The sequence below is a fragment of the Dama dama genome, chromosome 18 (genome assembly GCF_033118175.1).
Source record: "Dama dama isolate Ldn47 chromosome 18, ASM3311817v1, whole genome shotgun sequence".
Classification (NCBI taxonomy): domain Eukaryota; kingdom Metazoa; phylum Chordata; class Mammalia; order Artiodactyla; family Cervidae; genus Dama; species Dama dama.
In genome coordinates this window covers 7107131-7130000 of record NC_083698.1, presented here as the reverse complement: position 1 = coordinate 7130000, position 22870 = coordinate 7107131, and the positions used below count along the sequence as shown (strand labels likewise).

Here is a 22870-nt window from a genome sequence, read left to right as displayed (position 1 = left end):
GAATCTGGCAGGTAGAAGGGACATGGGGGCAGAGGAAAAAAGTCATGTATGCGTGAGTCTTGCCACCAAGTAGGAAGCGAATAGTCTGGTCTGATGGACCGCCCAACCCACCCTCCCCAGGCCTCAGATGGACAAGACTCCAGCCAAGGCCTCATGCTCTGAACACCGCTGGTCCTAGGCTTCCCGTCTTCCTTGCCCCACAATTCAGAGGTTCTGTGTGGTGGCCTCTTCAGGGGACTTGCATTTTGGTGCTCAGATCGCATGCAGAGAAGTTCGTTTGTGCCCCAGAAACCCCAGGGCAGGGACTCAGAACCCAGGACTCTGTACTGTGACACCTCAGAATGCTTCACATTTAACTTGCTTGGAACACACATTTGTTAGTTCTCTGATCATCTGAATGATTCATGACTTTGCTTTGTGAGAGTGATCAGTGACAGTTTTGAGAAAGATGTTTAGAAGCGTTATTAAAATGTCATGTGTTCTCTCAGCCTTAGCATCGTCTTTTGAGAAACCTCTGTGCCATGAGAGTGAAGTACAGAAATAAACCAATGTGCAGGCTGAAGCACAGAAGAAAAAAGATGAGGCAGAGGTCCGAGCAAACTTGGACCCCCATGGAAGCCACAGAGGCAGAAACAAGGGAAGCCAGAGGCCAGGGACCGCAGGGGCAAATTGTGGACTGCATGCCTACTATCCAGAACTTGTCTCAGTGGATCTGGAACTTTGAATGGTCTCAATGGCCATCCTGATCTCCTCAACCACCTTTGACTCATCTTGCTTGTATCAAAGCAGTCCGTTTTGGTCCTTTTCCCTGGACCTGTGATATTATGGACTAGTTCTCCTCTTAGTTGTGGCTGAATGTAATGTGTACAATAATTATATCTTTTGCTGTCTTAGCCGAAGGAAAAAAAATAGTATGTGTTGATTTACATGAGATATGGGCTTCCCTGGTGGCTCAGTGGTAAAGAATCCGCTGGCCAGTGCAGGAAACTAGGGTTCAGTCCTTGGGTCAGGAAGAGTACCTGGAGAAGGAAATGGCAACCCACTCCGATGTTGTTGCCTAGAGAATCCCATGGACAAAGGAGCCTGGCAGACTAGAGTCCATGGGGTCGCAGAGAGTCAGACATGACTGAGCACGCATGAGTTACATAAGATGCCTTCCCCAAATCACCACAACCTGGGACTGTGCTTGCAGCATCAGGAAGAACTGGGTGATGAAATAAATCAATTCTGATGATGTGAAATAAATGATGTACAGCAAAACTATACTTAAAATGGATAACCAACGAGAACCTACTGTATAGTACAGGGAATTCTGCCCAGTGTTGTCTGGCAGCCTGGATGGGAGGGGAGTTTGGGGGAGAATGGATTACATGTATATGGCTGAGTCCCTTTGCTGGTCACCTGAAACTTCCACAACATTGTTAATTGGCTATACCCCAATACAAAATTAGAAGTGTTAAGTTTGGAAGAAAAATGATATACAGCAGAACTGCCGAGTCCAGGGAAGTGTGTATAGATTTATATGCATGTCTGTACAAATAAACACATGTGATCTTCTGCTTTGGGGGTCATTTTACATTTTAATTTATATTCATCAGTTTTATGAACTATAGGTATTTTACATTCTTATCAATTTATAGGTATTATATATTTTATAAAATGATCAGTCTTTTATACAGCTGTTGATGCTTGTAAAAGATGCTGATAATGTGTCCATGGAGTCTTAAGAGTCAGGGCCTAGGCCAGGGATTCTTCCATAGGGCTTCTCCATGCACCCACTTCCCCTGACAAAAGTGGCCTGGCACCTTTCTTGAAAAGTGTCATTTTTAGGCTGGGAGGTCATGCGTCAGGCCCTCAGCTGGGCAGTGCTGGTCCTTGCCATGGCCTTGTGTCCGCTGGGTAAATGGCAGAGCCAGGCAGAGGTTCCTAGGCAAGGCTCTCCTGGTACCCGGCCAAGGGCTCCTTCCAAGGCCTTGCAGTGTGCACCCAGGCAGTTGGGCAGGATCAGACATCGTCTGTCGCCTCTGCCCTGTTCCCTTATAGTGAGGACAGAGGGCTGGCAGGTGTGTAGACAGCAGACTGACAGTCCGTGTGATGCTCGGCGAGGATGCCTGCGTGTCTGCTTGAGCTCATGCCAATGGTTTCCAACTGTATCACTGCTGTGTTTTCTAGGAATTGGAAAAGATATGGACCTCTCCCCATCAGCTAAGCTGTGAAGGCCTTCGCAGGAATCTCTCCAGAGCCTTGGAAAGTTTCAGGAGCAGTTTGGAAGATGCCAGTGAGCAGGACTGTGAATGCCAGCCTGGGCCAGCCTCCAAGCCACACATGTATGCCCTGGTGGGGCCCATGCCGCCTCAGTCTCTCTCTTCATAAGGGCGATGCTGTGCCTTAGTAAATTATGAATCTCAGGCAATAATATGTAACAAACACCGTTAATGTACACTGATGTGTATTACTATTTTATGAATAATCATTTTGTTAATTATTTACTAATGTATTTTCTCACCAAACCAAAGCTTCCCATGACTTTAACTTTTGAGATTGTAAGTGGTAGGAGCAGCATCAGTGCTGAGGCTGGCTTTATTGGGGATCAAGAAATTGAATGAAAATGTCGAGATTCAAGGTTATAATATGGTAGTAAAGATGTTTGGTAGGGTAAGTCAGTGATTTTCCAAAGCACCTTCATACTGGGTTAGTTTTGCTCTGTGTTCTCAAAGTGTTAAGCCTCAGAAGAGGAAGGTGGGGACTTGTATTCTGAAAATGACTTATTCCCGGAAGAAATGGTGTTCCTCTGACTTTTTGGTGTCCTCATTTCTCGTACATTCCATGGTGTACCCTAACTGTTCTTTCTGCATTTATGAGAAGCATTTGTTATGCATCCTTACTCCCCTGCCTCCTCCTGCCTGGCAGGGGTGTTGGTAATATTAATGGGTGTTCACACACAGATACATCGTGTGTCCAATTATCTGAGAAATTTTAGGGAAATGCCATCTTGTTATCTAGCTCATTTCCTGGGAACTGAGGCAGTGTAGTCAACCAACATTGTTCCTGGGGTTTTATCTTGCCTAAATTAGCTTTCATTTTCTGCCATTTCAGGCTGGCCCAAAGCCTGGAGAAGACTTTATTGTTGTCTGGGAATCCCGTAATGACTTTTCTTAGCAATTTCACAGTAGCTGAGGGTGAGTATGTAGTTCCTCCAAGTGTGCTTGATTAAAAATTAAATTTAGTTTCTCACACAAATATATCATTAAAATAAAACATGTAAAGGGTGAGTTATGCTATCTATATGTAGTAAATAGCAATTTAGAGCCTGGCTGCTCTGATGTATTTGGGGCTGAGAAGAAAGTCCTAGAATCCTGGGTACCAAAACGAAGAATGAATGAGAGAAGCTTCTGTAGTCCAGGGGTCTCCCTGGCCCTGTCTCCCTGTCTTATAGATCCTGAAGCCCCCTTGCATCACCATGTCAGGTCTGAAGAATTCTGGCAAATCTCTTGTTAGGAAAAGTGAGATGAGTAGATAGGTGGAGAGAAGTGAGTTTCCTTGATCACTGTTCCCTTGGGGGGGGAACACCTCTTTTTTAGAGTAAAATTTAAAATGCACAGGTCTTAGAGGAAGCAATTGAGCAGAATTGCTGGATAATCTGGGGTTTTGTTTTACTTCTGATAACAAACGATTGCAGCTCCCCTGTGGAAGAGTAAGGTATGGCTTTATTTGGTGCTTGTTGTGGGCTGGATGTAGTGGGAGAATAATCCTTGCCAGGTTTTCATATCAGATCTTGTCTTCACTACTTCAGTCAGGAGTAGCCTGAATGTTTATTATTATAAGAATTCTTTCCTTTTGATTGTCTTTCAGGTGTAAAAGTAAAAGATTTGATGCAGAATATCAGCAAGTTAACTGAGGAGCTCCGATCTCTGCACTTCTCAGATGGAACCATCAACAGTATTTTAGAAGCAAACATCTCCCACTCAAAGGTGGGGCTTGAGTTCTGCTTCTGTTCATGGCTAGCGCTGTCTCCCTCCTGTGGTCCTACCCCTACCCCATGGCCAGGGATCCCCTGTGAACTGTGTGTGTGTATTTGTTACTTTGCTCAGTCATGTCTGACTCTTTGCGACCCCCTGGACTGTAGCCCGTCAGCCTTCTCTGTTCATGAAATTCAGCCAAGAATACTGGAGTAGGTAGCTCTTCCGTTCTCCAGGGGATCTTCCTGACCCAGGGATCCAACCTGAGTCTCCTGCATTGCAGGCAAATTCTTTACCATCTAAGCCACCAGGGAAGGCCCTGAACCATGTAAATGGAGCCAGAAAGGAGATCACAGAACATGCTGGCAACCCAAGGGCGTCATGATCCGCTACCAAGACCTTGGAGTCCTCAATTTCATAATAGTGTCTTTACCAGAGTTCAGTTCAGTTCAGTTGCTCAGTTGTGTCCAACTCTTTGCAACCCCATGAACTGCAGCACACCAGACTTCCCTGTCCATCACCAACTCCTGGAGCTTGCTCAAACTCATGTCCATCCAGACGGTGATGCCACCCAACCATCTCATCTTCTGTCATCCCCTTCTCCTTCTGCCTTCAATCTTTCCCAGCATCAGGGTCTTTTCCAATGAATCTGTTCTTCACATAAGGTATTGGCCAAAAGATTGGAGTTTCAGCTTCAGCATCAGTCCTTCCAATGAACACCCAGGACTGATCTCCTTTAGGATGGACTGGTTGGATCTCCTTGCAGTCCAAGGGACTCTCAAGAGCCTTTTCCAACACCACAGTTCAAAAGCATCAATTCTTTGGTGCTCAGCTTTCTTTAGGGTCCAACTCTCACATCCATATATAACTACTGAAAAAACCATAGCCTTGACTAGATGGACCTTTGTTGGCAAAGTAACATCTCTGCTTTTTAATATGCTGTCTAGGGTGTGGTCATAGCTTTCCTTCCAAGGAGCTAGCGTCTTTAAATTTCATGACTGCAGTCACCATCTGCAGTGATTTTGGAGCCCAGAAAAATAAAGTCAGCCACTGTTTCTACTGTTTCCCCATCTGTTTGCCATGAAATGATGGGACTGGATGCCATGATCTTAGTTTTCTGAATGTTGAGTTTTAAGTCAACTTTCTCACTCTCTTTCACTTTCATCAAGAGGCTCTTTAGTTCTTCTTTTGTTTTTTTGCCATAAGGGTGGTGTCATCTGCATATCTGAGGTTATTGATATTTCTCCCTGCAGTCTTGATTCCAGCTTGTGCTTCATCCAGCCTGGCATTTCACATGATGTACTCTGCATGTAAGTTAAATAAGCAAGGTGACAATATACAGCCTTGACATACTCCTTTCCCGATTTGGAACCAGTTTGTTGTTCCATGTCTGGTTCTAACTGATGCTTCTTGACCTGCATACAGATACAGATTCCTCAGAAAGCAGGTCAGGTGGTCTGGTATCCCCATCTCTTTAAAAATTTTCCACAGTTTGTTGTGATCCACATAGTCAAAGGCTTTGGTGTGGTCAATAAAGCAGAAGTAGGTGTTTTTTTGGAACTCTCTTGCTTTTTTGATGATCCAGTGGATGTTGGCAATTTGATCCCTGGTTCCTCTGCCTTCTCTAAATCCAGCTTGAGCATCTGGAAGTTCACAGTTCACGTACTGTTGAAGCCTGGCTTGGAGAATTTTTAGCATTACTTTGCTAGCTTGTGAGATGAGTGCAATTGTGTGGTTGTTTGAACATTCTTGGGCATTGCCTTTCTTTGGGGTTAGAGTGAAAACTGACCTTTACCAGTCTTGCAGCCACTGCTGAGTTTTCCAAATTTGCTGGCATATTGAGTGCAGCACTTTCACAGCATCATCTTTTAGGATTTGAAATAGCTCAACTGGAATTCCATCACCTCCATTAACTTTGTTCGTAGTGATGCTTCTTAAGGCCCACTTGCCTTCACATTCCAGGATGTCTGGCTCTAGGTGAGTGATCACAACGTCATGGTTATCTGGGTAATGAAGATCTTTTATGTGTAGTTCTTCTGTGTATTCTTGCCACATCTTCTGCTTCTGTTAGGTCCATACCATTTCTGTCCTTTTTTGTGCCCATCTTTGCATGAAATGTACCCTTGGTATCTAATATTCTTGAAGAGATCTCTGGTCTTTCCCATTCTATTGTTTTCCTCTATTTCTTTTCATTGATCACTGAGGAGGGCTTTCTTATCTCTCCTTGCTATTCTTTGGAACTCTGCATTCAAATGGATATATCTTTCCTTTTCTCCTTTGCCTTTCACTTCTCTTCTTCCCATAGCTATTTGTAAGCCCTCCTCAGACAACGATTTTGACTTTTTGCATTTCTTTTTCTTGGGGATGGTCTTGATCCCTGTCTCCTGTACAATGTCACAAACCTCCGTCCATAGTTCTTCAGGTACTCTGTCTATCAGATCTAATCCCTTGAATCTATTTGTCACTTCCACTGTATAATCATAAGGGATTTGATTTAGGTCATTCCTGTATGATCTAGTGGTTTTCCCTACTTTCTTCAATTAAAGTCTGAATTTGGCAACAGGGAGTTGATGATCTGAGCCACAGTCAGCTCCCAGTCTTGTTTTTGCTGACTGTATGGAGTTTCTCCATCTTGGGCTGCAGAGAATATAATCAATCTGATTTTGGTATTGACCATCTGGTGTTGTCCATGAGTAGAGTCTTCTCTTGTGTTGTTGGAAGAGGGTGTTTGCTATGACCAGTGTGTTCTCTTGGCAAAACTCTGTTAGCCTTTGACCTGCTTCATTTTGTACGCCAAGGCCAAAGTTATCTGGTATCCAGGTATCTGGAGTAACTTGACTTTCTACTTTTGCGTTCCCATCCCCTATAATGAAAAGGACATCTTTTTTGGGTGTTAGTTCTAGAAGGTCTTGTAAGTCTTCATAGAACTATCTGTTCAACTTCAGCTTCTTCAGCGTTACTGGTCAGGGCATAGAGTTGGATTACCGTGATATTGAATGGTTTGCCTTGGAAACGAACAGAGATCATTCTGTCGTTTTGAGATTGCATCCAAGTACTGCATTTAGGACTCCTGTTGACTATGATGGCTACTCCATTTCTTCTAAGGGATTCGTGCCCATAGTAGTAGATATAATGGTCATCTGTGTTAAATTCACCCATTCCAGTCCATTTTAGTTCACTGATTCCTAAAATGTTGATGTTCACTCTTGCCATCTCCTGTTTGACCACTTTCAATTTACCTTGATCCATGGACCTAACATTCCAGCTTCCTATGCACTACTGTTCTTTACAATTGTTCTCTGGACTTTACCAAGTTAGAAAGGGTAAAACTGGTGGTGATGTTCGTTCCTGATTCCCAAACTGATTTGCTTTCAGTAGGGAATACTGTACAACCTGACCGCACCGTTGGAGCAGTGTGATAGCATTGGGCAGTCCTCTGGCTGGTGGGTGAGGGACACTGAGGAGGGCCCAGGAGTAAGGAGATGGGGACATGGGCTGGGTTTGCCCATGGAGGGCAGAACAGGTGAATTTCATCTGGATCCTCCGCAAGTGCTTTGCTGAGATCCCCTTTTGGCTCGTCGCATGGGGGTGTACTTCCCTGTTGGTAAAGAATCTGCCTGCAGTGTGGGAGACCCAGGTTTGATCGCCGGGTCAGGAAGAACCCCTGGAGAAGGAAATGGCAACCCACTCCAGTGTTCTTGCTTGGGAAATCCCAGGGACAGAGGAGCCTGGCGGGCTCTAGTCTGTAGCAACTGAAGCGACTTGGCGCAGCAGAGTTGCTGCCTCACTGGCGAGCGGCCACCAGGTGTCGCTGACGCTCTGCTGCGGGAGGGCTGGGCCCCGCGAGGGCTGCGGTTCCGAGGCGCCTTTGCCTTGAGGTGCAGTGCCTTCTTTGTGCGCGTCCTTCAGACCCTGTGAGTCACCGCGGATGGCCGCCCGAGTGGCTGGATGGTGAGGCTGTCGGCAGGGCCATTTAAAAAGCTTGCATTCTTGGGATTCAAATTAGTAATGAAAGTTATTAATATTTGCTGTGCTACCTAAGTGGGTACACGAACTCATGTGTGCCTACAAATCTGAGGTAATAGATTCATGTTTGCTTAGGTGACACTTGGGGCCCTAGATTCTTCTAGGTTGTTAGGTTGATGGCAGCATCTCTTAATCCATATTATCTGTGGTAACTTTTCAGCATTTCTCTCTTTGAACTTCTCTGCCTTATGCTCAGTCAGTGTTGAGTTCATCACCTACCTCAGAGGTCTCAGAGCTTCCCGAACGTGGAGTCTGCAGTTCCCCGAAGGCAGCAGGTGTCTGTGGGCTGGCTTGCGAGATAAATAGATGTGTTTGTGCAGCAAGGTTCCAGAAGCAGGTGTGAGGTGGGATTTCAGTGTAAACCATGAGTGGCGGGGCCCCTGGGTGTGAGGAGCCGCCCCGTGGATAGGGCTGAGCACTCAGACGGAAATGAGGAGAAAAGTCACGGGAGAGCCACGGGTTGGGAGACTCGGGTCAGCGTTCCCGAGAGGCAGAAAGGGATGGAGCCAGGCCGACTGATGGGGACACGGGCATCCGGGAAGCCCCTCTCTCCCCACGCTTTGTCCGTGAACGCCTGTATCTCCAGGTTAACACCCAAATCATAGACTCCTGGGTCCTGGAGTCCACCTCCTGCACTGCTAGCCAGGACTGAATCCCCGCCACCCGCCCTGAGACCAACCAAGCTTCTTACGCTGGGATGCGGTGTTCTTGGCTCAGGTCAGCAGTGACTTCCTCCCTGTCTGTTGCAGGCCACGTTTTTATTCTGTTAAATATCACAGTGAGGTCTAAGGGTTCAGGACCAGATAGACTGAGAGAGCAGCCAGAGGCTCTTCTCCTCCCTGGATGCTCTCAGCTGGGGAAGACTGGGTTCTAGCATCCTCAGCAGGTCTGTCCCTTCCCTCCCCCCAGCAGCCAGGTACTGGAGGGAGGACGGGAAGGGGCGCCCCGGCTCCCATCTCTCCTGGGAGGCTTCTAGAGGGAGGAGGTATTCTGAAACCTTGTCTTGTTTACCTCCCTTGGGCAGAAATGTGGGCGTTTGGTGGGCCTGGCACAGTGTCTCTCACTCAGGCCGTTCAGTGAACACCAGGAACGACTGGTGCCCTGTTAGCTGAGAGATGCTGGTCAGGGTTCAGCCAGCTCCACACATCCCATTTGTTACAGCTCACGAGGCTTGTCTTCTGGAGAGCTGCAGTGGGTAGTTCCTGGTGTAACTCGCTTCAGAGCAGACCCTGGTAAACAGCTGGCTCATTCCGGCCTATCTCTTACCTGCGAAAGACAGAAAGAATTACTTTGTGAGTGGAGTTAAGAGTTTCTGGCCCATGCAAAGGGCTGTGGCCATGTGTGCCCTTTAAGGGACTTCCCTGGTAGTCCGGTGGCAGAGACTCCCAGCTCCCAAGGCAGGAGGCCTGAGTTGCATCCCTGGTCGGGGACCTAGATCCCACATGCTGCAGCTGAAGATCCCGCACGCCACAGTGAAGATCAAAGATCTTGAGTGCTGCAGCTAAGACCTGGTGCATTCAAATGCATCAGTAGTAAATAATATTGGAAAAAAAGGCACCGCCAGCCACAGAGCATCTTACCTGAGGGAGCTGCTGCTCGCTGTGCCTGCAGGTAACCCCACCCCCTTGGCTTCAGACTGGAGCTTACATAAGGTCCTTTTAACTAGGGGAACTTCAGACCCTCACTGCCAGTAAAGAAACAAAAGCATTGAATGGCCCCTTCTAATGGGGCCTCTCTTCCATTACTCACACTTATGTAAATATCTTTAAGCCTAAGTCTTAAGCTTGATTGCATTCATTTCTACAAAAAGTATTTCTTACTGGTTCCGGCCAGTTATTCTAACCATCAAGGTGTTTTCAGTCCTGATCTACTTTGCAGAATGTCATTTGCCTCTCAACATGGCCAGTCACAAAGGAGAAGACCACACCTTCTATATTTTCATTCGTGTTATTAATGTAGAAAGATGCTTGTGACCTGAGGAGGCGCCAGCCCACACCTGTTTAACAGTTTGGGCTCTTAAACCTGCTGTAGCACAACTGCTAACTTGCGTGTGTGCTAAGTCACTTCAGTCATGACTGACTCTTTGCAAACCCCATGGACCGTAGCCCACCAGGCTCCTTTGTCCATGGAATTCTCCAGGCAAGAATATTGGAGTGGGTTGCCACGTGCTCCTCCAGGGATCTTCCTGACCCAGGGATAAAACCTGCATCTCTTATGTCTCCTGCATTGGGCAGGAGGGTTCTTTACCATTAGTGCCCTGATAACATACTAGTCAAATAACTCTGCCTTTGAAAGAAAATGACTTTGTATTGATCCGGATGGTTTTAGCAATTGTCATATTCTTAAAGGGCTTGTGGCTAACCCAGGATCAGAATTCACACCAGGACTGACATTATCTGCCAGTCATTTCTAAAGTTTACTTTAAGAGATAAAGCTAAGGTGGTTTTAACTTTCTTCTTGGCTTCTAAAACACTCTTGGTAATAGAATGTTATCCTGTCTGAAGCCCTGGGAAGAGAGGGTCCTGGGGATGGGCTGGGGTGGGGGTCCTGGGTGGGGAGTGAGTTTCCCACCAGGCCTGCAGCTGGCGGGTGACTGTCTTGGAGGCAGGCCCTCCCCCTTACTGCCACCTCTGGACAGGACGGGGGGCTTGATGCTGGCCCACAGACTTTTCATGGGAGTATGGGAGCAAAGAAGGAATTCACTAATTTAACTCTCGTTCCTAAATTCATTACTTTTCAATCAATAAACCCATCTACTTCTTACACATCTTTCTTCACATTCCAGTAAGTCAAGCTCTGTTTTTGCTGTTAGCCTCGTGTCAGCTATAATGGATGTCACTGGGCTGTGTGTCATTTATAATGATCTCATTTGCTTCTCCCTTTGGAGCACTTTTGGGTCTTGTTATCGTCTCTTTTGCTCAGACGGATAATGACCTCTGGGAGGTCACACAGGAGGAGTTGGAATTGCCTTATTCTGGACCCTTCCTGAGTCCTCCCACGGTCTTCCCACTGTGTGTGGCTGCAGCCCTTCCCGACGGTCTCAGAGCCCTCTCCTGCCCTCTCATCGCACCCCATCCAGGCCTCTTCATTGTGCAGGCAGATCCGAGCCCAGTGGGACCCCGGGAGCCAGGCCCCAGCTCCTCTCTGTCCTATAGAAACTGGTGCTTAGCATCCAACCCCACTTCTTTGCTTTGACAAACGCGGAGGTGGCCCGGTCACCTCCCGTGATGTTCCCATCCTTCCCGGTCACTGTCGGGACTTCTGTCACAATTAGGCTGAGAACAGATTCCTCGCAATGTTTCTGTGCGCCTCTGAGTCTGACATTACCAGCTGTGCAAACCCACCTCTGAACTGCTGCTCTGAGTACAGTTAGGGTTTTGGCAGATCCCAGGAAACAAGCTCCTGCTTAAAATGCAAATCTCTCTCCTGGTGATCACTTCCACTTTTATAGGGAGTCTGCGAACGTGAATGAATGTCTCATTGAGTGTGTGCCTGTGTGCTTGGATCGCAGTAGTGGGCTGCCCTGGACCCCTGGCTCTCTGAAGTTTTCCAAGCCAGATGCGGACACATAGGAAAGGTGCTGGCAACTTGGCGTCCACATGTTTGATTAAACTGCCTGGACCAGTCTGAGCTGAAAGATGACTGACTCTAAAACGGTTTCACCCATGATATTCCGAGGCCAACAAAACTGAGTATTTTCTCTGTTTTTCTTACTCCCTGCCTGTTTCAGGTGCCTTTTGAGCAGGGAAAGTGGTCACAGTAAAATTGAAAACAGAGATAAAGAATGAAGTAGGGAAGCACAGAGCAGGCATGGAAGCAAACACAATGCAAGGTGCTGTTCCTGTGTGTGGGGTGGCCGTGAGGTTTCTGCATGAAGGCAGCCCCTGGGACCTCCGCATTGGTTGAAAGACATGTATACAAGTTTTAAGACAAATGTTGGCTTTGGGGCTAAATTCTAAGAGATGCATGGAATATGATCCTGCTTGGGGACCACGCTTGATGCTGAGATGATGCAGAGGGACCCTTACCAGCTGGTTCTGGTTGGTGTCCACATGAGACCAGGTGCAGTGATCCCGACTCAAGGAGAACTTCCATGGAAGTCTGTTTTACAGAACTGGCCAAAGAGGGGCTTCCCTAATCAAAGCGAAGGGTGGATGTGCATTACCCCCCAACCCCTCTTTGAAACCCTCTTTCAACCAGAGGCATGCACCTTCCCTTAGAGACCATGATGGAAACAGTGGAACAAGGAAATCTTTCCCAAGGTACATCAGTGCCTCATAAGTCCCCTGTGGAAAAAGTGCTTTTGGTTAATTAGGCATGAAAGCAACATCTCTCTCAAAGATTCAAAATGTTCATCAGCATATTAAATTCTCTCTCTGTGATGGTTAGTTTTATATGTCTATAAGGCTAGGCCACAGTACCCACATATTTGGCCAAATAGCAATCTAAGTGTCCCTGTGAAGTTATTTTTTAGATGAGATTAACATTGAAATCTGTAGACTTTGTGCAGATGTTTGTTGTTGTTCAGTTGCTCAGTTGTGTCTGATTCTTTGCAGCCTCATGGACTGCAGCATGCCAGGCTTCCCTGTCCCTCACCATCTCCCCAAGCTTGCTCAAACTCATGTCCATTGAATCAATGACACCATCCAACCATGTCATCCTCTGTTGCCCCCTTTTCCTCCTGCCCTCAATCTTTCCCAGCATCAGGGTCTTTTCCAGTGAGTCAGCTTTTTGCATCAGGTGGCCAACATGTTGGAGCTTCAGCTTTAGCATCAGTCTTTCCAATGAGTATTCAGGGTTGATTTCCTTTAGGACTGACTGGTTTGATCTCCTTGAAGTCCAATCTTGAGCAGACTACTCTTTGTACTGTGGGTGGGCCTCATCCAATCAGTTGAAGAACTAAGTGAAAAGACAGAGGCTTCCCGGGGAAGGGGGAGTTCTGCCTCCAGATGGCTCCTGGGGCTAATCTGCCACGGTGGCTTGTCCCTGGGCTTCCCTGATGCTAGCCCACCCTGCAGAGTGTGGTCTTGCCAAGCCCCTACAACTGAGTGAGCCAGTTCTTTAAAAACATCTCCTGGAAGATGCACAATCTATAGTTTCTGTTTCTCTGGAGAACCCCCATTAATCTGTCATTCTACTTCTTAATGATTTTGGGGTCTCTCTATGGCATTACCTGAAAGCATCTGATGAGCTCTCCACGTTCACAAGGCTCCTAGTAAGGGAACAGTACCTCTTGTTCACAGAGGGTCCCTCTTGGTTGGAACGTTTTGCAGTAATCACAGCCATCAGGGTGTGAACACAACAGGAAGTCTGCTGCTTGTTTTAAATTCTGCTTTATAATTTGTCACATTAACCGGAAGATCATTAACTGGAATTCATTCCCAGGCGGAGACGCAGCCCCGGCCCTCTCACAGAGGGAACAGCAGTGTGCCCAGGGGCAGCACAGCTGTCCCCAGGCCCTGCTTCTCACTCTGTTTGCTTTTTCTTGTCGAAAATGATAACTGGCTTGGAAATCTGGTTTCCAATTGGAGATGGAGGAGAAAAAATAGTTCACACTGATAGCAATGAAAAATAAAAAAAACTGATAACCTGAGAGCAAAGGCTAAGACTCACTGTCAGAGGGAGAGACACAGACATGACTTCTGAGAGCATCTGGGGTGGAGGGTGGAAGGCAGCTGGGGCCAAGTCATCTCTCTGTTGCATACAGCTTCAGGGGATTATGTGCACATTTTAGAAACCTTTTCATTCATAATGTTTAAAATAGAACAGAGTTTGGGGAATCCATGACACTGCAGGTAAAGCCTGTGTCTTGGGAGAATGGGCTTTCCAAGGTCTCATCTCTGGGAGAGTTCTCAGTCCGGGGGTTGCACGTCTCAGGCGTAGTCATGTCCAACCCTCATGCTTCGACAGGTGCTGTCCAGCGCCCTGACAGTGGCTTTGTCTGGAAGCTGCGACAGGGACGTTCTTCGGCTCCTGCTCCAGTTCCCTGAAGACGGAAAGTCCGAGTCTGCAGCGAGGGAGCTGTGTGGCCTGCCCAGGGCCCAGGTGTTTTCCGTGATTGTGGTGTTGGCTCGCAACCTGGACCTGCGGAACTTCGTTTACAAAGTAAGGGGAAGACGGGTGCTGGCCTGGCTCGGGCAGCGTGAGGGGCCGGTGTGGGTGCATCAGGGCCAGCAAGGCAGGTGCAGACTTCACAGCCTTGGCCTGTCCCCGAGCCCCCTTGGCACCGCCTCTGGGTGGGGGTCTCGGAGCCAAGGGTTGCTCAGGAGACTTTCTGGGGTCCTTGCAGTTAGGCCTGTCAGGACGTTTGGCGCAGCATTGGTGGCAGTCATTGTGCTCAGTGGGAAGGACCAGTGAACAGAATCACCACCCGAGCTTAGCACCTGCTCCCTCCTCTTTGATGGGCACTGGTCTGACTTTCTCCAGGAGGCTGGGTTCTGCTGCCCGTCACCCCCAGTGGCCCCTTGGAGTCAGAGCCACTCCCCTACCTTGGCCATGACCTCCTCTGCCCCCTGTTACATCCTGGGGCACATGGACTGTGCCCCATGAGGGGGCGTGCCCACCTCTGCCGGGGCCTGTCCAGGAGAAGGTGTGCAGATGGTGGGGGCATGGGGCAGCCCCTTCCTGTGTGAACCAGCTTGTTACCTGCCCACTCCCAGCAGGTGAGGGGAGGGAGGTGGGAGGAACCGAGGGTTATAGTGTGAGCGAGAAGGAGCTGAAGGTAACCGTGGGGAGAGCTGCCCAGGGGAGCCCAGTCTTCCTCTACACACAGGAGTTATGCCCGAGGGATTGCACGCACATGGCTTATGGCCTCGATCTTGCGCTCTTGGTCCTGCCTCTTCTAGAACGTCCTCATCTTCTGGCCTCCACTCTGTTTATGTTTCCAGGCCCTTCACCCTTGACCTCTATGGGCAGGTCTTGCTCCAAGTTTCTCCCCAGGGAGATCAGCCGACATCTGGGCCAATCAGAGTTAGCACAGTGGCTTTAGGTGCTCCACATCCCAAAGGCCAATTTGGGGCTTAGGAAAAGGCAGATTTGCAGTCCAGTCGTGTTTCCTTTGTGGCCTCCTTCTTTTCAGTAACTCCAAGAATCCAGTGGGTGGATGTTGGATTACATACACACACACACACACAGAACAAAGAATAACTCTCAGAAAGAGAATTAATTCTGAACATTTCAGAATTTTCATTTCAAGACCACAGGTGTGAGAATGGTTGTGTCCTGAATGTCTCCATGACTGGTGGGGCCGCCCCCATCGAGGTGTGTCCAGGCCCCCAGCTCACATGCAGGTGGGCGGGTCCTGTCCTCAGCACGTCTGTCTTCACTGTGCCACGGGCACGTTGGGAAACGTGCTACCCGGCGGAGGCCAGCTCTCTCACGCACATGGAAGCGACCAATTTGAAACTGGTGCTTCTCGGGCCCAGACAATTACTTTGACAAGAGCCATAAGGATGAAATACTGGGTTGGAGTCGCTCTCCCAGACACCATGAAATCGACACCATTGTTAGTAACACCAGCTCCTTCTAGACGCCCGGCTCCAGGGAAGCCTGTTGGTCCATGGTGATGCTCCGGGTGTTAGAGCCCCATGGACGCACATGGGAGCCACACCAAGCCCAGGCATCAGTAGGCTCAGCCTGTGCCCCGGGCCTCTCGACTGACAGCGAAGCTAAGGTGCATTTCACAAAACACCATTTGCGGTTAATGTCCAGTGTGTTCCTCTGGCCCGTAGGTGCTGGGTCTCAAATCCGGCCACGCCCAACAGCCAGTGTCCCCAAGGGCAACTTCTCAGGTGCAGCTGCGGTTAGGAAGGCGGGTGGAAATGTGACAAGAGCCTGCACTGCCTTTGCTCCTGTCCAAGGTGTCTCTGTTGCCTTAACTGAGGACAGTCGCTGTGTTCTGAGCAGAGAGAGTGTGTGAGGGACAGAGTGGGACTTGTGTCCCGCGGGTCAGGGGCAGAGCCAGCAGCCTTGTGGCAGGAGCAGAATTGTTAGGGGCCGAGGCCTGAGTCTGCAAACCTCCTGTGACGCCTCCACCTCTGTGTGAAGAGGCCGTGTTTGCTGACGTCCCCCTTCATCCAGAGACTGGTATTTTGGGGAAATTTTTGTTTATTTATTTGTTTGTTCATTGACATTTTCTCCTAACACAGTCTTCAAAAAACCTTTTTTTTTTTTTATCTGGACCATTTTAAAATCTTTACTGAATTTGTTGCAATATTGTTTCTGTTTTCCGTTTTGGTGTTTTGGCCATAAGGCATGTGGGATCTTAGTCCCCCTGACCAGGGATTGAACCCACAGCCCCTGCATTGGAAGGCAAAGTCTTAACCACTGGATTGCCAGGGAAGTCCCATGACAATCTTTTAAAAAAATTTTTAACCTTCTAAATTGTAGTTGGTTTATAGTATTGTGTTAGTTTCAGATATGTAGCATAGTGATTCACTTAGACATGCATAACTATTTTTTCAGATTCTTTCCCCTTTTATGTGTGTGCTCAGTCATTTCAGTTGTGCCTGACTCTTTCCGACCCTATGGACTATAGCCCACCAGGCTCCTCTGTCCATGGGATTCTCCAGGTGAGAATACTGGAGTGGGTTGCCATGCCCTCCTCCAGGGGATCTTCCCAACCCAGGGGTCAAACCCAAGTCTTCTGCGTCTCCAGCACTGCAGGCAGATTCTTTACCACTGAGCCACCCAGGAAGCTCTTTCCCCTTATGCTGCTGTTGCTACTGCTGCTAAGTCACTTCAGTCGTGTCCGACTCTGTGCGACCCCACAGACGGCAGCCCACCAGGTTCCCCCGTCCCTAGGATTCTCCAGGCAAGAACACTGGAGTGGGTTGCCATTTCCTTCTCCAATGCTTGAAAGTGAAAAGCGAAAGTGAAGTCACTCAGTCGTGTCTGACTCTTAGCGACTCCATGGACTGCAGCCTACCAGGCTCTTCCGTCCATGGGATTTTCCAGCCAAGAGTACTGGAGTGGGGTGCCATTGCCTCTCCTTCCCCTTATAGGAAAGGGCAAATATCCTTGTAGATTATTACAAAGCATTGAGTAGAGCTCCGTGTGCTAACCAACCAGTATTGCCAAAGGCTGTTCTAGCCCCTGTGGCCACATCAGTGACCACGACAGGCAAAAATCCCTGCCTCCATGGGCTTGCATCCCTGAACCGAGAGGATGCCGTTCATAAGTCAAGTGCAGAGCATGTCAGTGGTGACGGCACGGTGGGTTCCAGGGTAAGGAGACGCTGATGTCTCTAAAGCACCCAGGTTGCATTCCTGGCCCTGATCATCCAGCTATGGTGCAGTGGGAGCCCTTGCATCTCTCTGAACTCAGGTTCTTCACCCACACAACCAGCCCCAGCACACAGCCTGCAGGGGTGAGGAGAACTGGAAGGGATGTGTGTGTTGTGACCCAGGGAGGCAGTGGGTAAATGGAAACTGTCTCACATGTAACAACTGTCTCATTTTGACCCTCTCCTTAAATTTCCACTCAGGGCACCCCAAAGACAGAAATTTTTTTTAGACTAAAAAAAATGTTTTTCAGTTCTATCATTTTTGCTGTTGTTTCCCAATTCATTAATTTCTGCTTTTATCATTATTATTAAATATCTCCTTTTTTGATCTCTTTAGGGGTAATTTTGTTGCTCATTTTCTAACCTCTTAAATTGGACGCTTAATTATTCAATTCTTTTGTAAATGTGAGTATTCAAGGTTAAGACTCAGCCTTTAGATACAGATGTAAACTATTTTGGGCTTCCCAGGTGGTGCTAGTGGTAAAGAACCTGCCTGCCAACATAGGAGATGTAAGAGATGCAGGTTCAATCCCTGGGTTGGAAAGATTCCCTGGAGGAGGGCATGGCAACCCACTCCAATATTCTTGCCTGGAGAATCCCATGGACAGAGGAGCCTGGTGGGCTCCAGTCCATAGGGTTGTAAAGAGTAAGACACGCCTGAAGTGACTTAGCACACACGCACTGATTGTTCTTTTTATTCATTTGTTTATTTTTGGCCACGTGGCAGATGGGATCCTAGGTCCCCCACCAGGGATCAAATCCTTCCCATGTGCAGTAGAAGTATTGAGTCTTAACCACTGGTCCACCAAAAAGTACTAGAAAGAAGAATTTTGAAAGTGATTTGAATTTTAACAATAGGTCACATCTGCCCCTGATTTACGTGCTGACAATCCCGGGGCGGTAGAGTGTGCTCCAGAAATGGAGCTGAGAGAGAGGACCTCATAGGGCACAACAGAGGTGTCTCCCAGGCTCAAGAGAATAAAATCAATACACTCTTCACTCCCTTCACTGTACCAACGAGGCTCGAGAGGTCCCAGGTCCAGCGTTGGTTATGTCGTGTTGTGTTTCCTTTGAGACTCTGCTTCCTGCTGAAGCCAGCACCCTGCTGAGCGCCCTGCTGGACGTCGTGTCCAGCCTCAGCCACCTGCTTCCCAGAGCTGGCCGCGTCCTCGAACGCCTTCCTGCATTCCTCCATGAATTTAAGATCACTGCTTTGCTGGATGCACCCGACTTCCAGCAGGTGGGTGTTTGATCTTGGCCTCGGGAAAGGTGTGAATTCACTGTGTCTTTGTGTTTGCGTCTTTGTTTTTCTTCCTCTTCCAACATCTGAAATGTGCATTGATGACCAAGCATGGGGCTGAGGGGACCTCTTAGTGGTTCTAGAGGCAGCAGTGTCATGACATCATGATGAAGAGCAAAGCCTGAAGTGTCCTTCAAAATCCGAAGAACCAGACGCCAGGGATGCACATCCATCCCTGCACGTGTGTTTTCTGTGACCGAAGAAATCACAGAATTGATCATCCACACAAATGAAATTCTGGGGGTTTGTTTAGCTTCTCAGAGAATACATTGCTTTCAAAAACCTTAATACATTTATTTGCACACAAATAACTGGCTTACAGATTACGTATCACAAATACAAACACAAACACAAAGTCCAGTGAGGTTAGTATCCTGAGGTTCGTTTTGCTTGGACTCTGTCTGCCTGGAATGAAATGGTGGGGAGGGGGTTGTGTGGGGGCCTGTGGGTCGGGGGGGAAGGGTGAGGGGCAGGTGGTGTGTCCTTGGACCTACCTTGGAGTCTTTACTCCGGTTCATCATCAGCTGAGGGCTGCTTTGATGACCCTCAGGCATCTGGGAAATTTGGTTGTAGAGACACATATTCATACTATTGATGAGTCTGAGTTAGTGATATTTATTGATTAATAATTTATGTGTGTGTATGACATTTGTCTCTTCATATAGACCAGCAAAATCAAGGACAGAAAAGACTAAAGCTCAGATACCATAGCTTTGACGTGGTGACAACCTCTTGTGTTCCTTTGGAGGAGGGACGTCAGGCTCAGGAGCCTGTGAGGGGGTCACTCTAAGCCACCGTTTGCCTGGGATTTATTTTTCTTTTGTTCTCAGGCTTCACAGAGTAACCAGGCCAGAAGTTCAGCCATTGGTTCTTTCCAATCTTTGATGAAGATGGTTTGCAAGGACCAAGCACCTTTCTTCAGCAGCTCTGACACCTTTCTTAACTTGCCTAGAGTTAATGAACTCTTAGGAGATGACAAAGAGAAATTCAACATTCCTGAAGATTCAAGTAAGAAAACAGTAATCCATATGTGTTTAGATTAATTTGCATTTTGATAATTAGCCCTGCTTTGTACAAGACACTCAGTCTGTGTGGAAAATGGGTACATACTTGCCAAGAATTTCCTGTTCCACTGTTCAACCTGTATGCTTCATTTAGTGTAAAGTCAGTGAATGCTGGCCTGGCAGTTGGCTTTGCAAGACCCCTGCAAGACCCCTTGAGCACAGGCTAATTCTGTCACCTGTGATGCCAAGGAGCTGGATCTTAAAATTCCAGTGCACCTGAAGCCCCAGCCCTTTGGGGCCCTGGGATAGCCAGTGACAGTGAGAGGTCCCGGCCCAGAGACCAGGAGCAGCATTTTGGTTCCTGCAGGGTGGCTGTCTCACAAAGCCAGGGGAGCTGTAGGTAGCCTCCCACAAACTTGCCTTCTAGATAAAGCTCAGTAGCAAATAACAACAGAGTTAAAAGTGATTTCCTGGCCCCACTTTAAGTGGCTGCATTTTAATCAGAAAGACAGACTAAGGGAAAGTGTGCTGATAAAGGTTTAGACTGTTCAGTCCCACCAACAAGTTGTGTGTCTTTGGTCCTGTGACTTCATGTCTCTGAATCATGTTCATCTTGTGTTTAACGTGGAAACTTAATAGCTGCCTCATAAGGTTGTTATGAGAGGTAATAGGAGTGTCTACTAACTGTGAGGACAGTGCTCCAGTGTGTCCTAGTGTATTCATTGCTCTTCCATGCCACACAGCAAGTCAGTGGTTTAGGACACACACACTCATCGTCTCATAGTCTGAGCGCTGACTAGCTGGGTCCTCTGTCGGGACTGACAAGGCTGCAGTGCAAGTGTCGATCAGGGCTGGGGTCTTGTTCTAGGTGGTTGTTGGTAGGAGCCCTGGTGGCTGCGTCTTTAAGGACAGCAGTGCATCTCTTTGACGGGGAGGCTTCTGGACTCTTTTAAAGGGTTTGGCTGATGGTTTGGCCAAGGTAACCTCCCCTTTGATCAACTCCAAGTCAGAATCCCTGCACCAGGCCTGGATAACCTGACCATGGGTGTGTCCACACGACCAGGCGTGAGTGCCTTGAAGCCGTCTTAGACTTGTGTCTGCCGTACCCACCACACTTCTTTTTATACTTGTGACTGGGATGGGTGGAGGTGTTGATGGGGCGAGGGGAAAGGAGAGAGCTGGACTGTAGAGGAGGAGCTGCAAGGTGTCCTCAGGGCCACCCTAGAGACAGTGCGTTGGTGTGTTCATCAGCTGATGGGTAGTTGGGTGGCAGTGTAGATACACATGAAGGCTATTAATGTGAATAATTTTGTTGTCTCCTATATTAATCCTCATTTCTTCTTTTTTCTTGCATATGGGTTTTTTTGAGGATTATTGATTTGTTCATCAAATCCAGTCATTCAGCCATTTATCCATCCATTTATCCTTTCATCTTCTCAACTATGGATCCATTCATCCTTCCATTGATCCATTGATACAACCATCCATCTACCCATCTGTTCATCCATTCAGCCATCCATCCACGCATCCACTCATCTATCCATCCAGCCATCCATTCATCCATCTGGTCATTCAGCTAACACTGAGGACCAGTCTTTCTGGGTTCTTTCATACATTTATTTCAAATGATCATCACACTAACCATAGGAAATAATAATACCTTCCTTTTTCAGTTGACATGATAGAAGCTCAGAGAAGGTTAAGTGACTTGCCCAAGTTCACACAGCTCCCAAGTGGCAGATGTCAGGATTCTTGGTTTCAGATTTCTTTTTATGTTCATATTCTTATGTGTTTTCCAAGCTAAAAATTGCCACCATCTATATTAAGCTTATAATTTAAAGTGTAAGTTGTTAAAGTATCAGTAAGAAGAACAATCTCTATATGTAATGCTATAAAAAGTCATTATGGAATCATGCACTTAATTTATATTTTGTGAAATTATTTCTTTCAATTTTATTGTGTTTATTGAATAAAAGGAATTTGCTTTTATTTTCAAATGTGGAATTTAGAAAGATGAAACTAAGAGTGAAAATTATCATAACAGTAATTTTCATATACTGGGTATTACAGATAATGGTATCAAAGCTAAGATAATATTTTCACTTTAAATGTTCTCTTTGGGAGTAAAAGAATGGGTTATACTGAAGCATTTATCACTAGCTTAAAACCTTTAATATTTGATTACTAATCATTATCGTGGTAAAGGCACCACCTTCATTAGGTACCTATTGGCTTAGTCAAGTAGACCTTCCATTGAAACCAACCAGCACCGTAGCAGGTGTGAGTGCCATCATGAGGAACTGATGTTTGGGTGAAAGCTAGGGTCTTTAATGTAACAAAAGCAGTCAGTGCAATAGTTCTTCATAAATGCAGCAAAGGAGAGCCTGTAGCATTTCATAAAGCTAAATCTTTAGCATTATGAAAAAGCCTGTAGCATTTCATGAGAAAAACCTAATTCTTATCTTGATACTCTGACTGTTGAAATGAAAATTTTCTAGATTAAACACCAGATGCATTCCTTTTACATAACTGTTTTCATTTTCAAGTGTCTTTGTCATTGTTTGGTACCTTTACTGACGATTTAGTTTAAAAATGTGAAAATCATATTTCCTTCTCATTCAAAACATTGATGGGAACAAAGTTTTGAGAAAAGAACTGCTAACGACAGGGACTGAAAAATTATTTCTGACTTTACTGCCCCAATTCAGAATTGAGTCATGAAAAATATATATAAACCACTCATTTGAAAGTGAGGTGTCATGGCTATATAAGTAAATTCTGTTACCCTGGGCATCCTGTATCATGAGTAACATTTTTTTTTTTCTTTTAATGGTGACAGCACCATTTTGCTTGAAGCTTTATCAGGAAATTCTGCAGTCTCCAAATGGCGCTTTGGTGTGGTCCTTCCTAAAACCTGTATTACATGGAAAAATACTGTATACACCAAACACTCCAGAGATTAATAAAGTCATTCAGAAGGTGAGTGTGACTAAATGAGGGTGTTATAGACCATACAAGCAGTGCAGTGGGGAGCAGGCTGTTAAAATATTTACCATGGTTGTTGTATAGCTCAGATTACACACAGTTTTCTTATGTTGACAATTCATTTTGCCTCTTTTTTTTTTTGGCTGTGCCCTTTGTTGTTGAGCTTAGACGTGCTGAATCGTTCTTTGAGAGGACATCTTGGGGGGAGGAGGTGTTATTTAGAGTAAATAATGCAGGGGGAACAATCAGACAGGAGGCCGGTCAGGTGGTCCCAGGAGGATGTGGAGAACAGGTGGGCATCTGGTGATGAAGG

General features: G+C 47.0%; 1 protein-coding gene across 1 annotated transcript in view; it reads left to right on the top strand.

Moving 5' to 3' along the window:
* ABCA13 (ATP binding cassette subfamily A member 13) overlaps positions 1 to 22870 on the top strand; it is a 374898-nt gene that overhangs the window by 84766 nt on the left and 267262 nt on the right. The window contains exons 21-27 of the mRNA XM_061166289.1: positions 2173 to 2348; positions 3097 to 3179; positions 3853 to 3971; positions 13896 to 14090; positions 18344 to 18508; positions 19399 to 19576; positions 22412 to 22551. Of these exons, the coding sequence (XP_061022272.1) occupies positions 2173 to 2348; positions 3097 to 3179; positions 3853 to 3971; positions 13896 to 14090; positions 18344 to 18508; positions 19399 to 19576; positions 22412 to 22551 (1056 nt within the window). The remainder of the gene's footprint in view (positions 1 to 2172; positions 2349 to 3096; positions 3180 to 3852; positions 3972 to 13895; positions 14091 to 18343; positions 18509 to 19398; positions 19577 to 22411; positions 22552 to 22870) is intronic.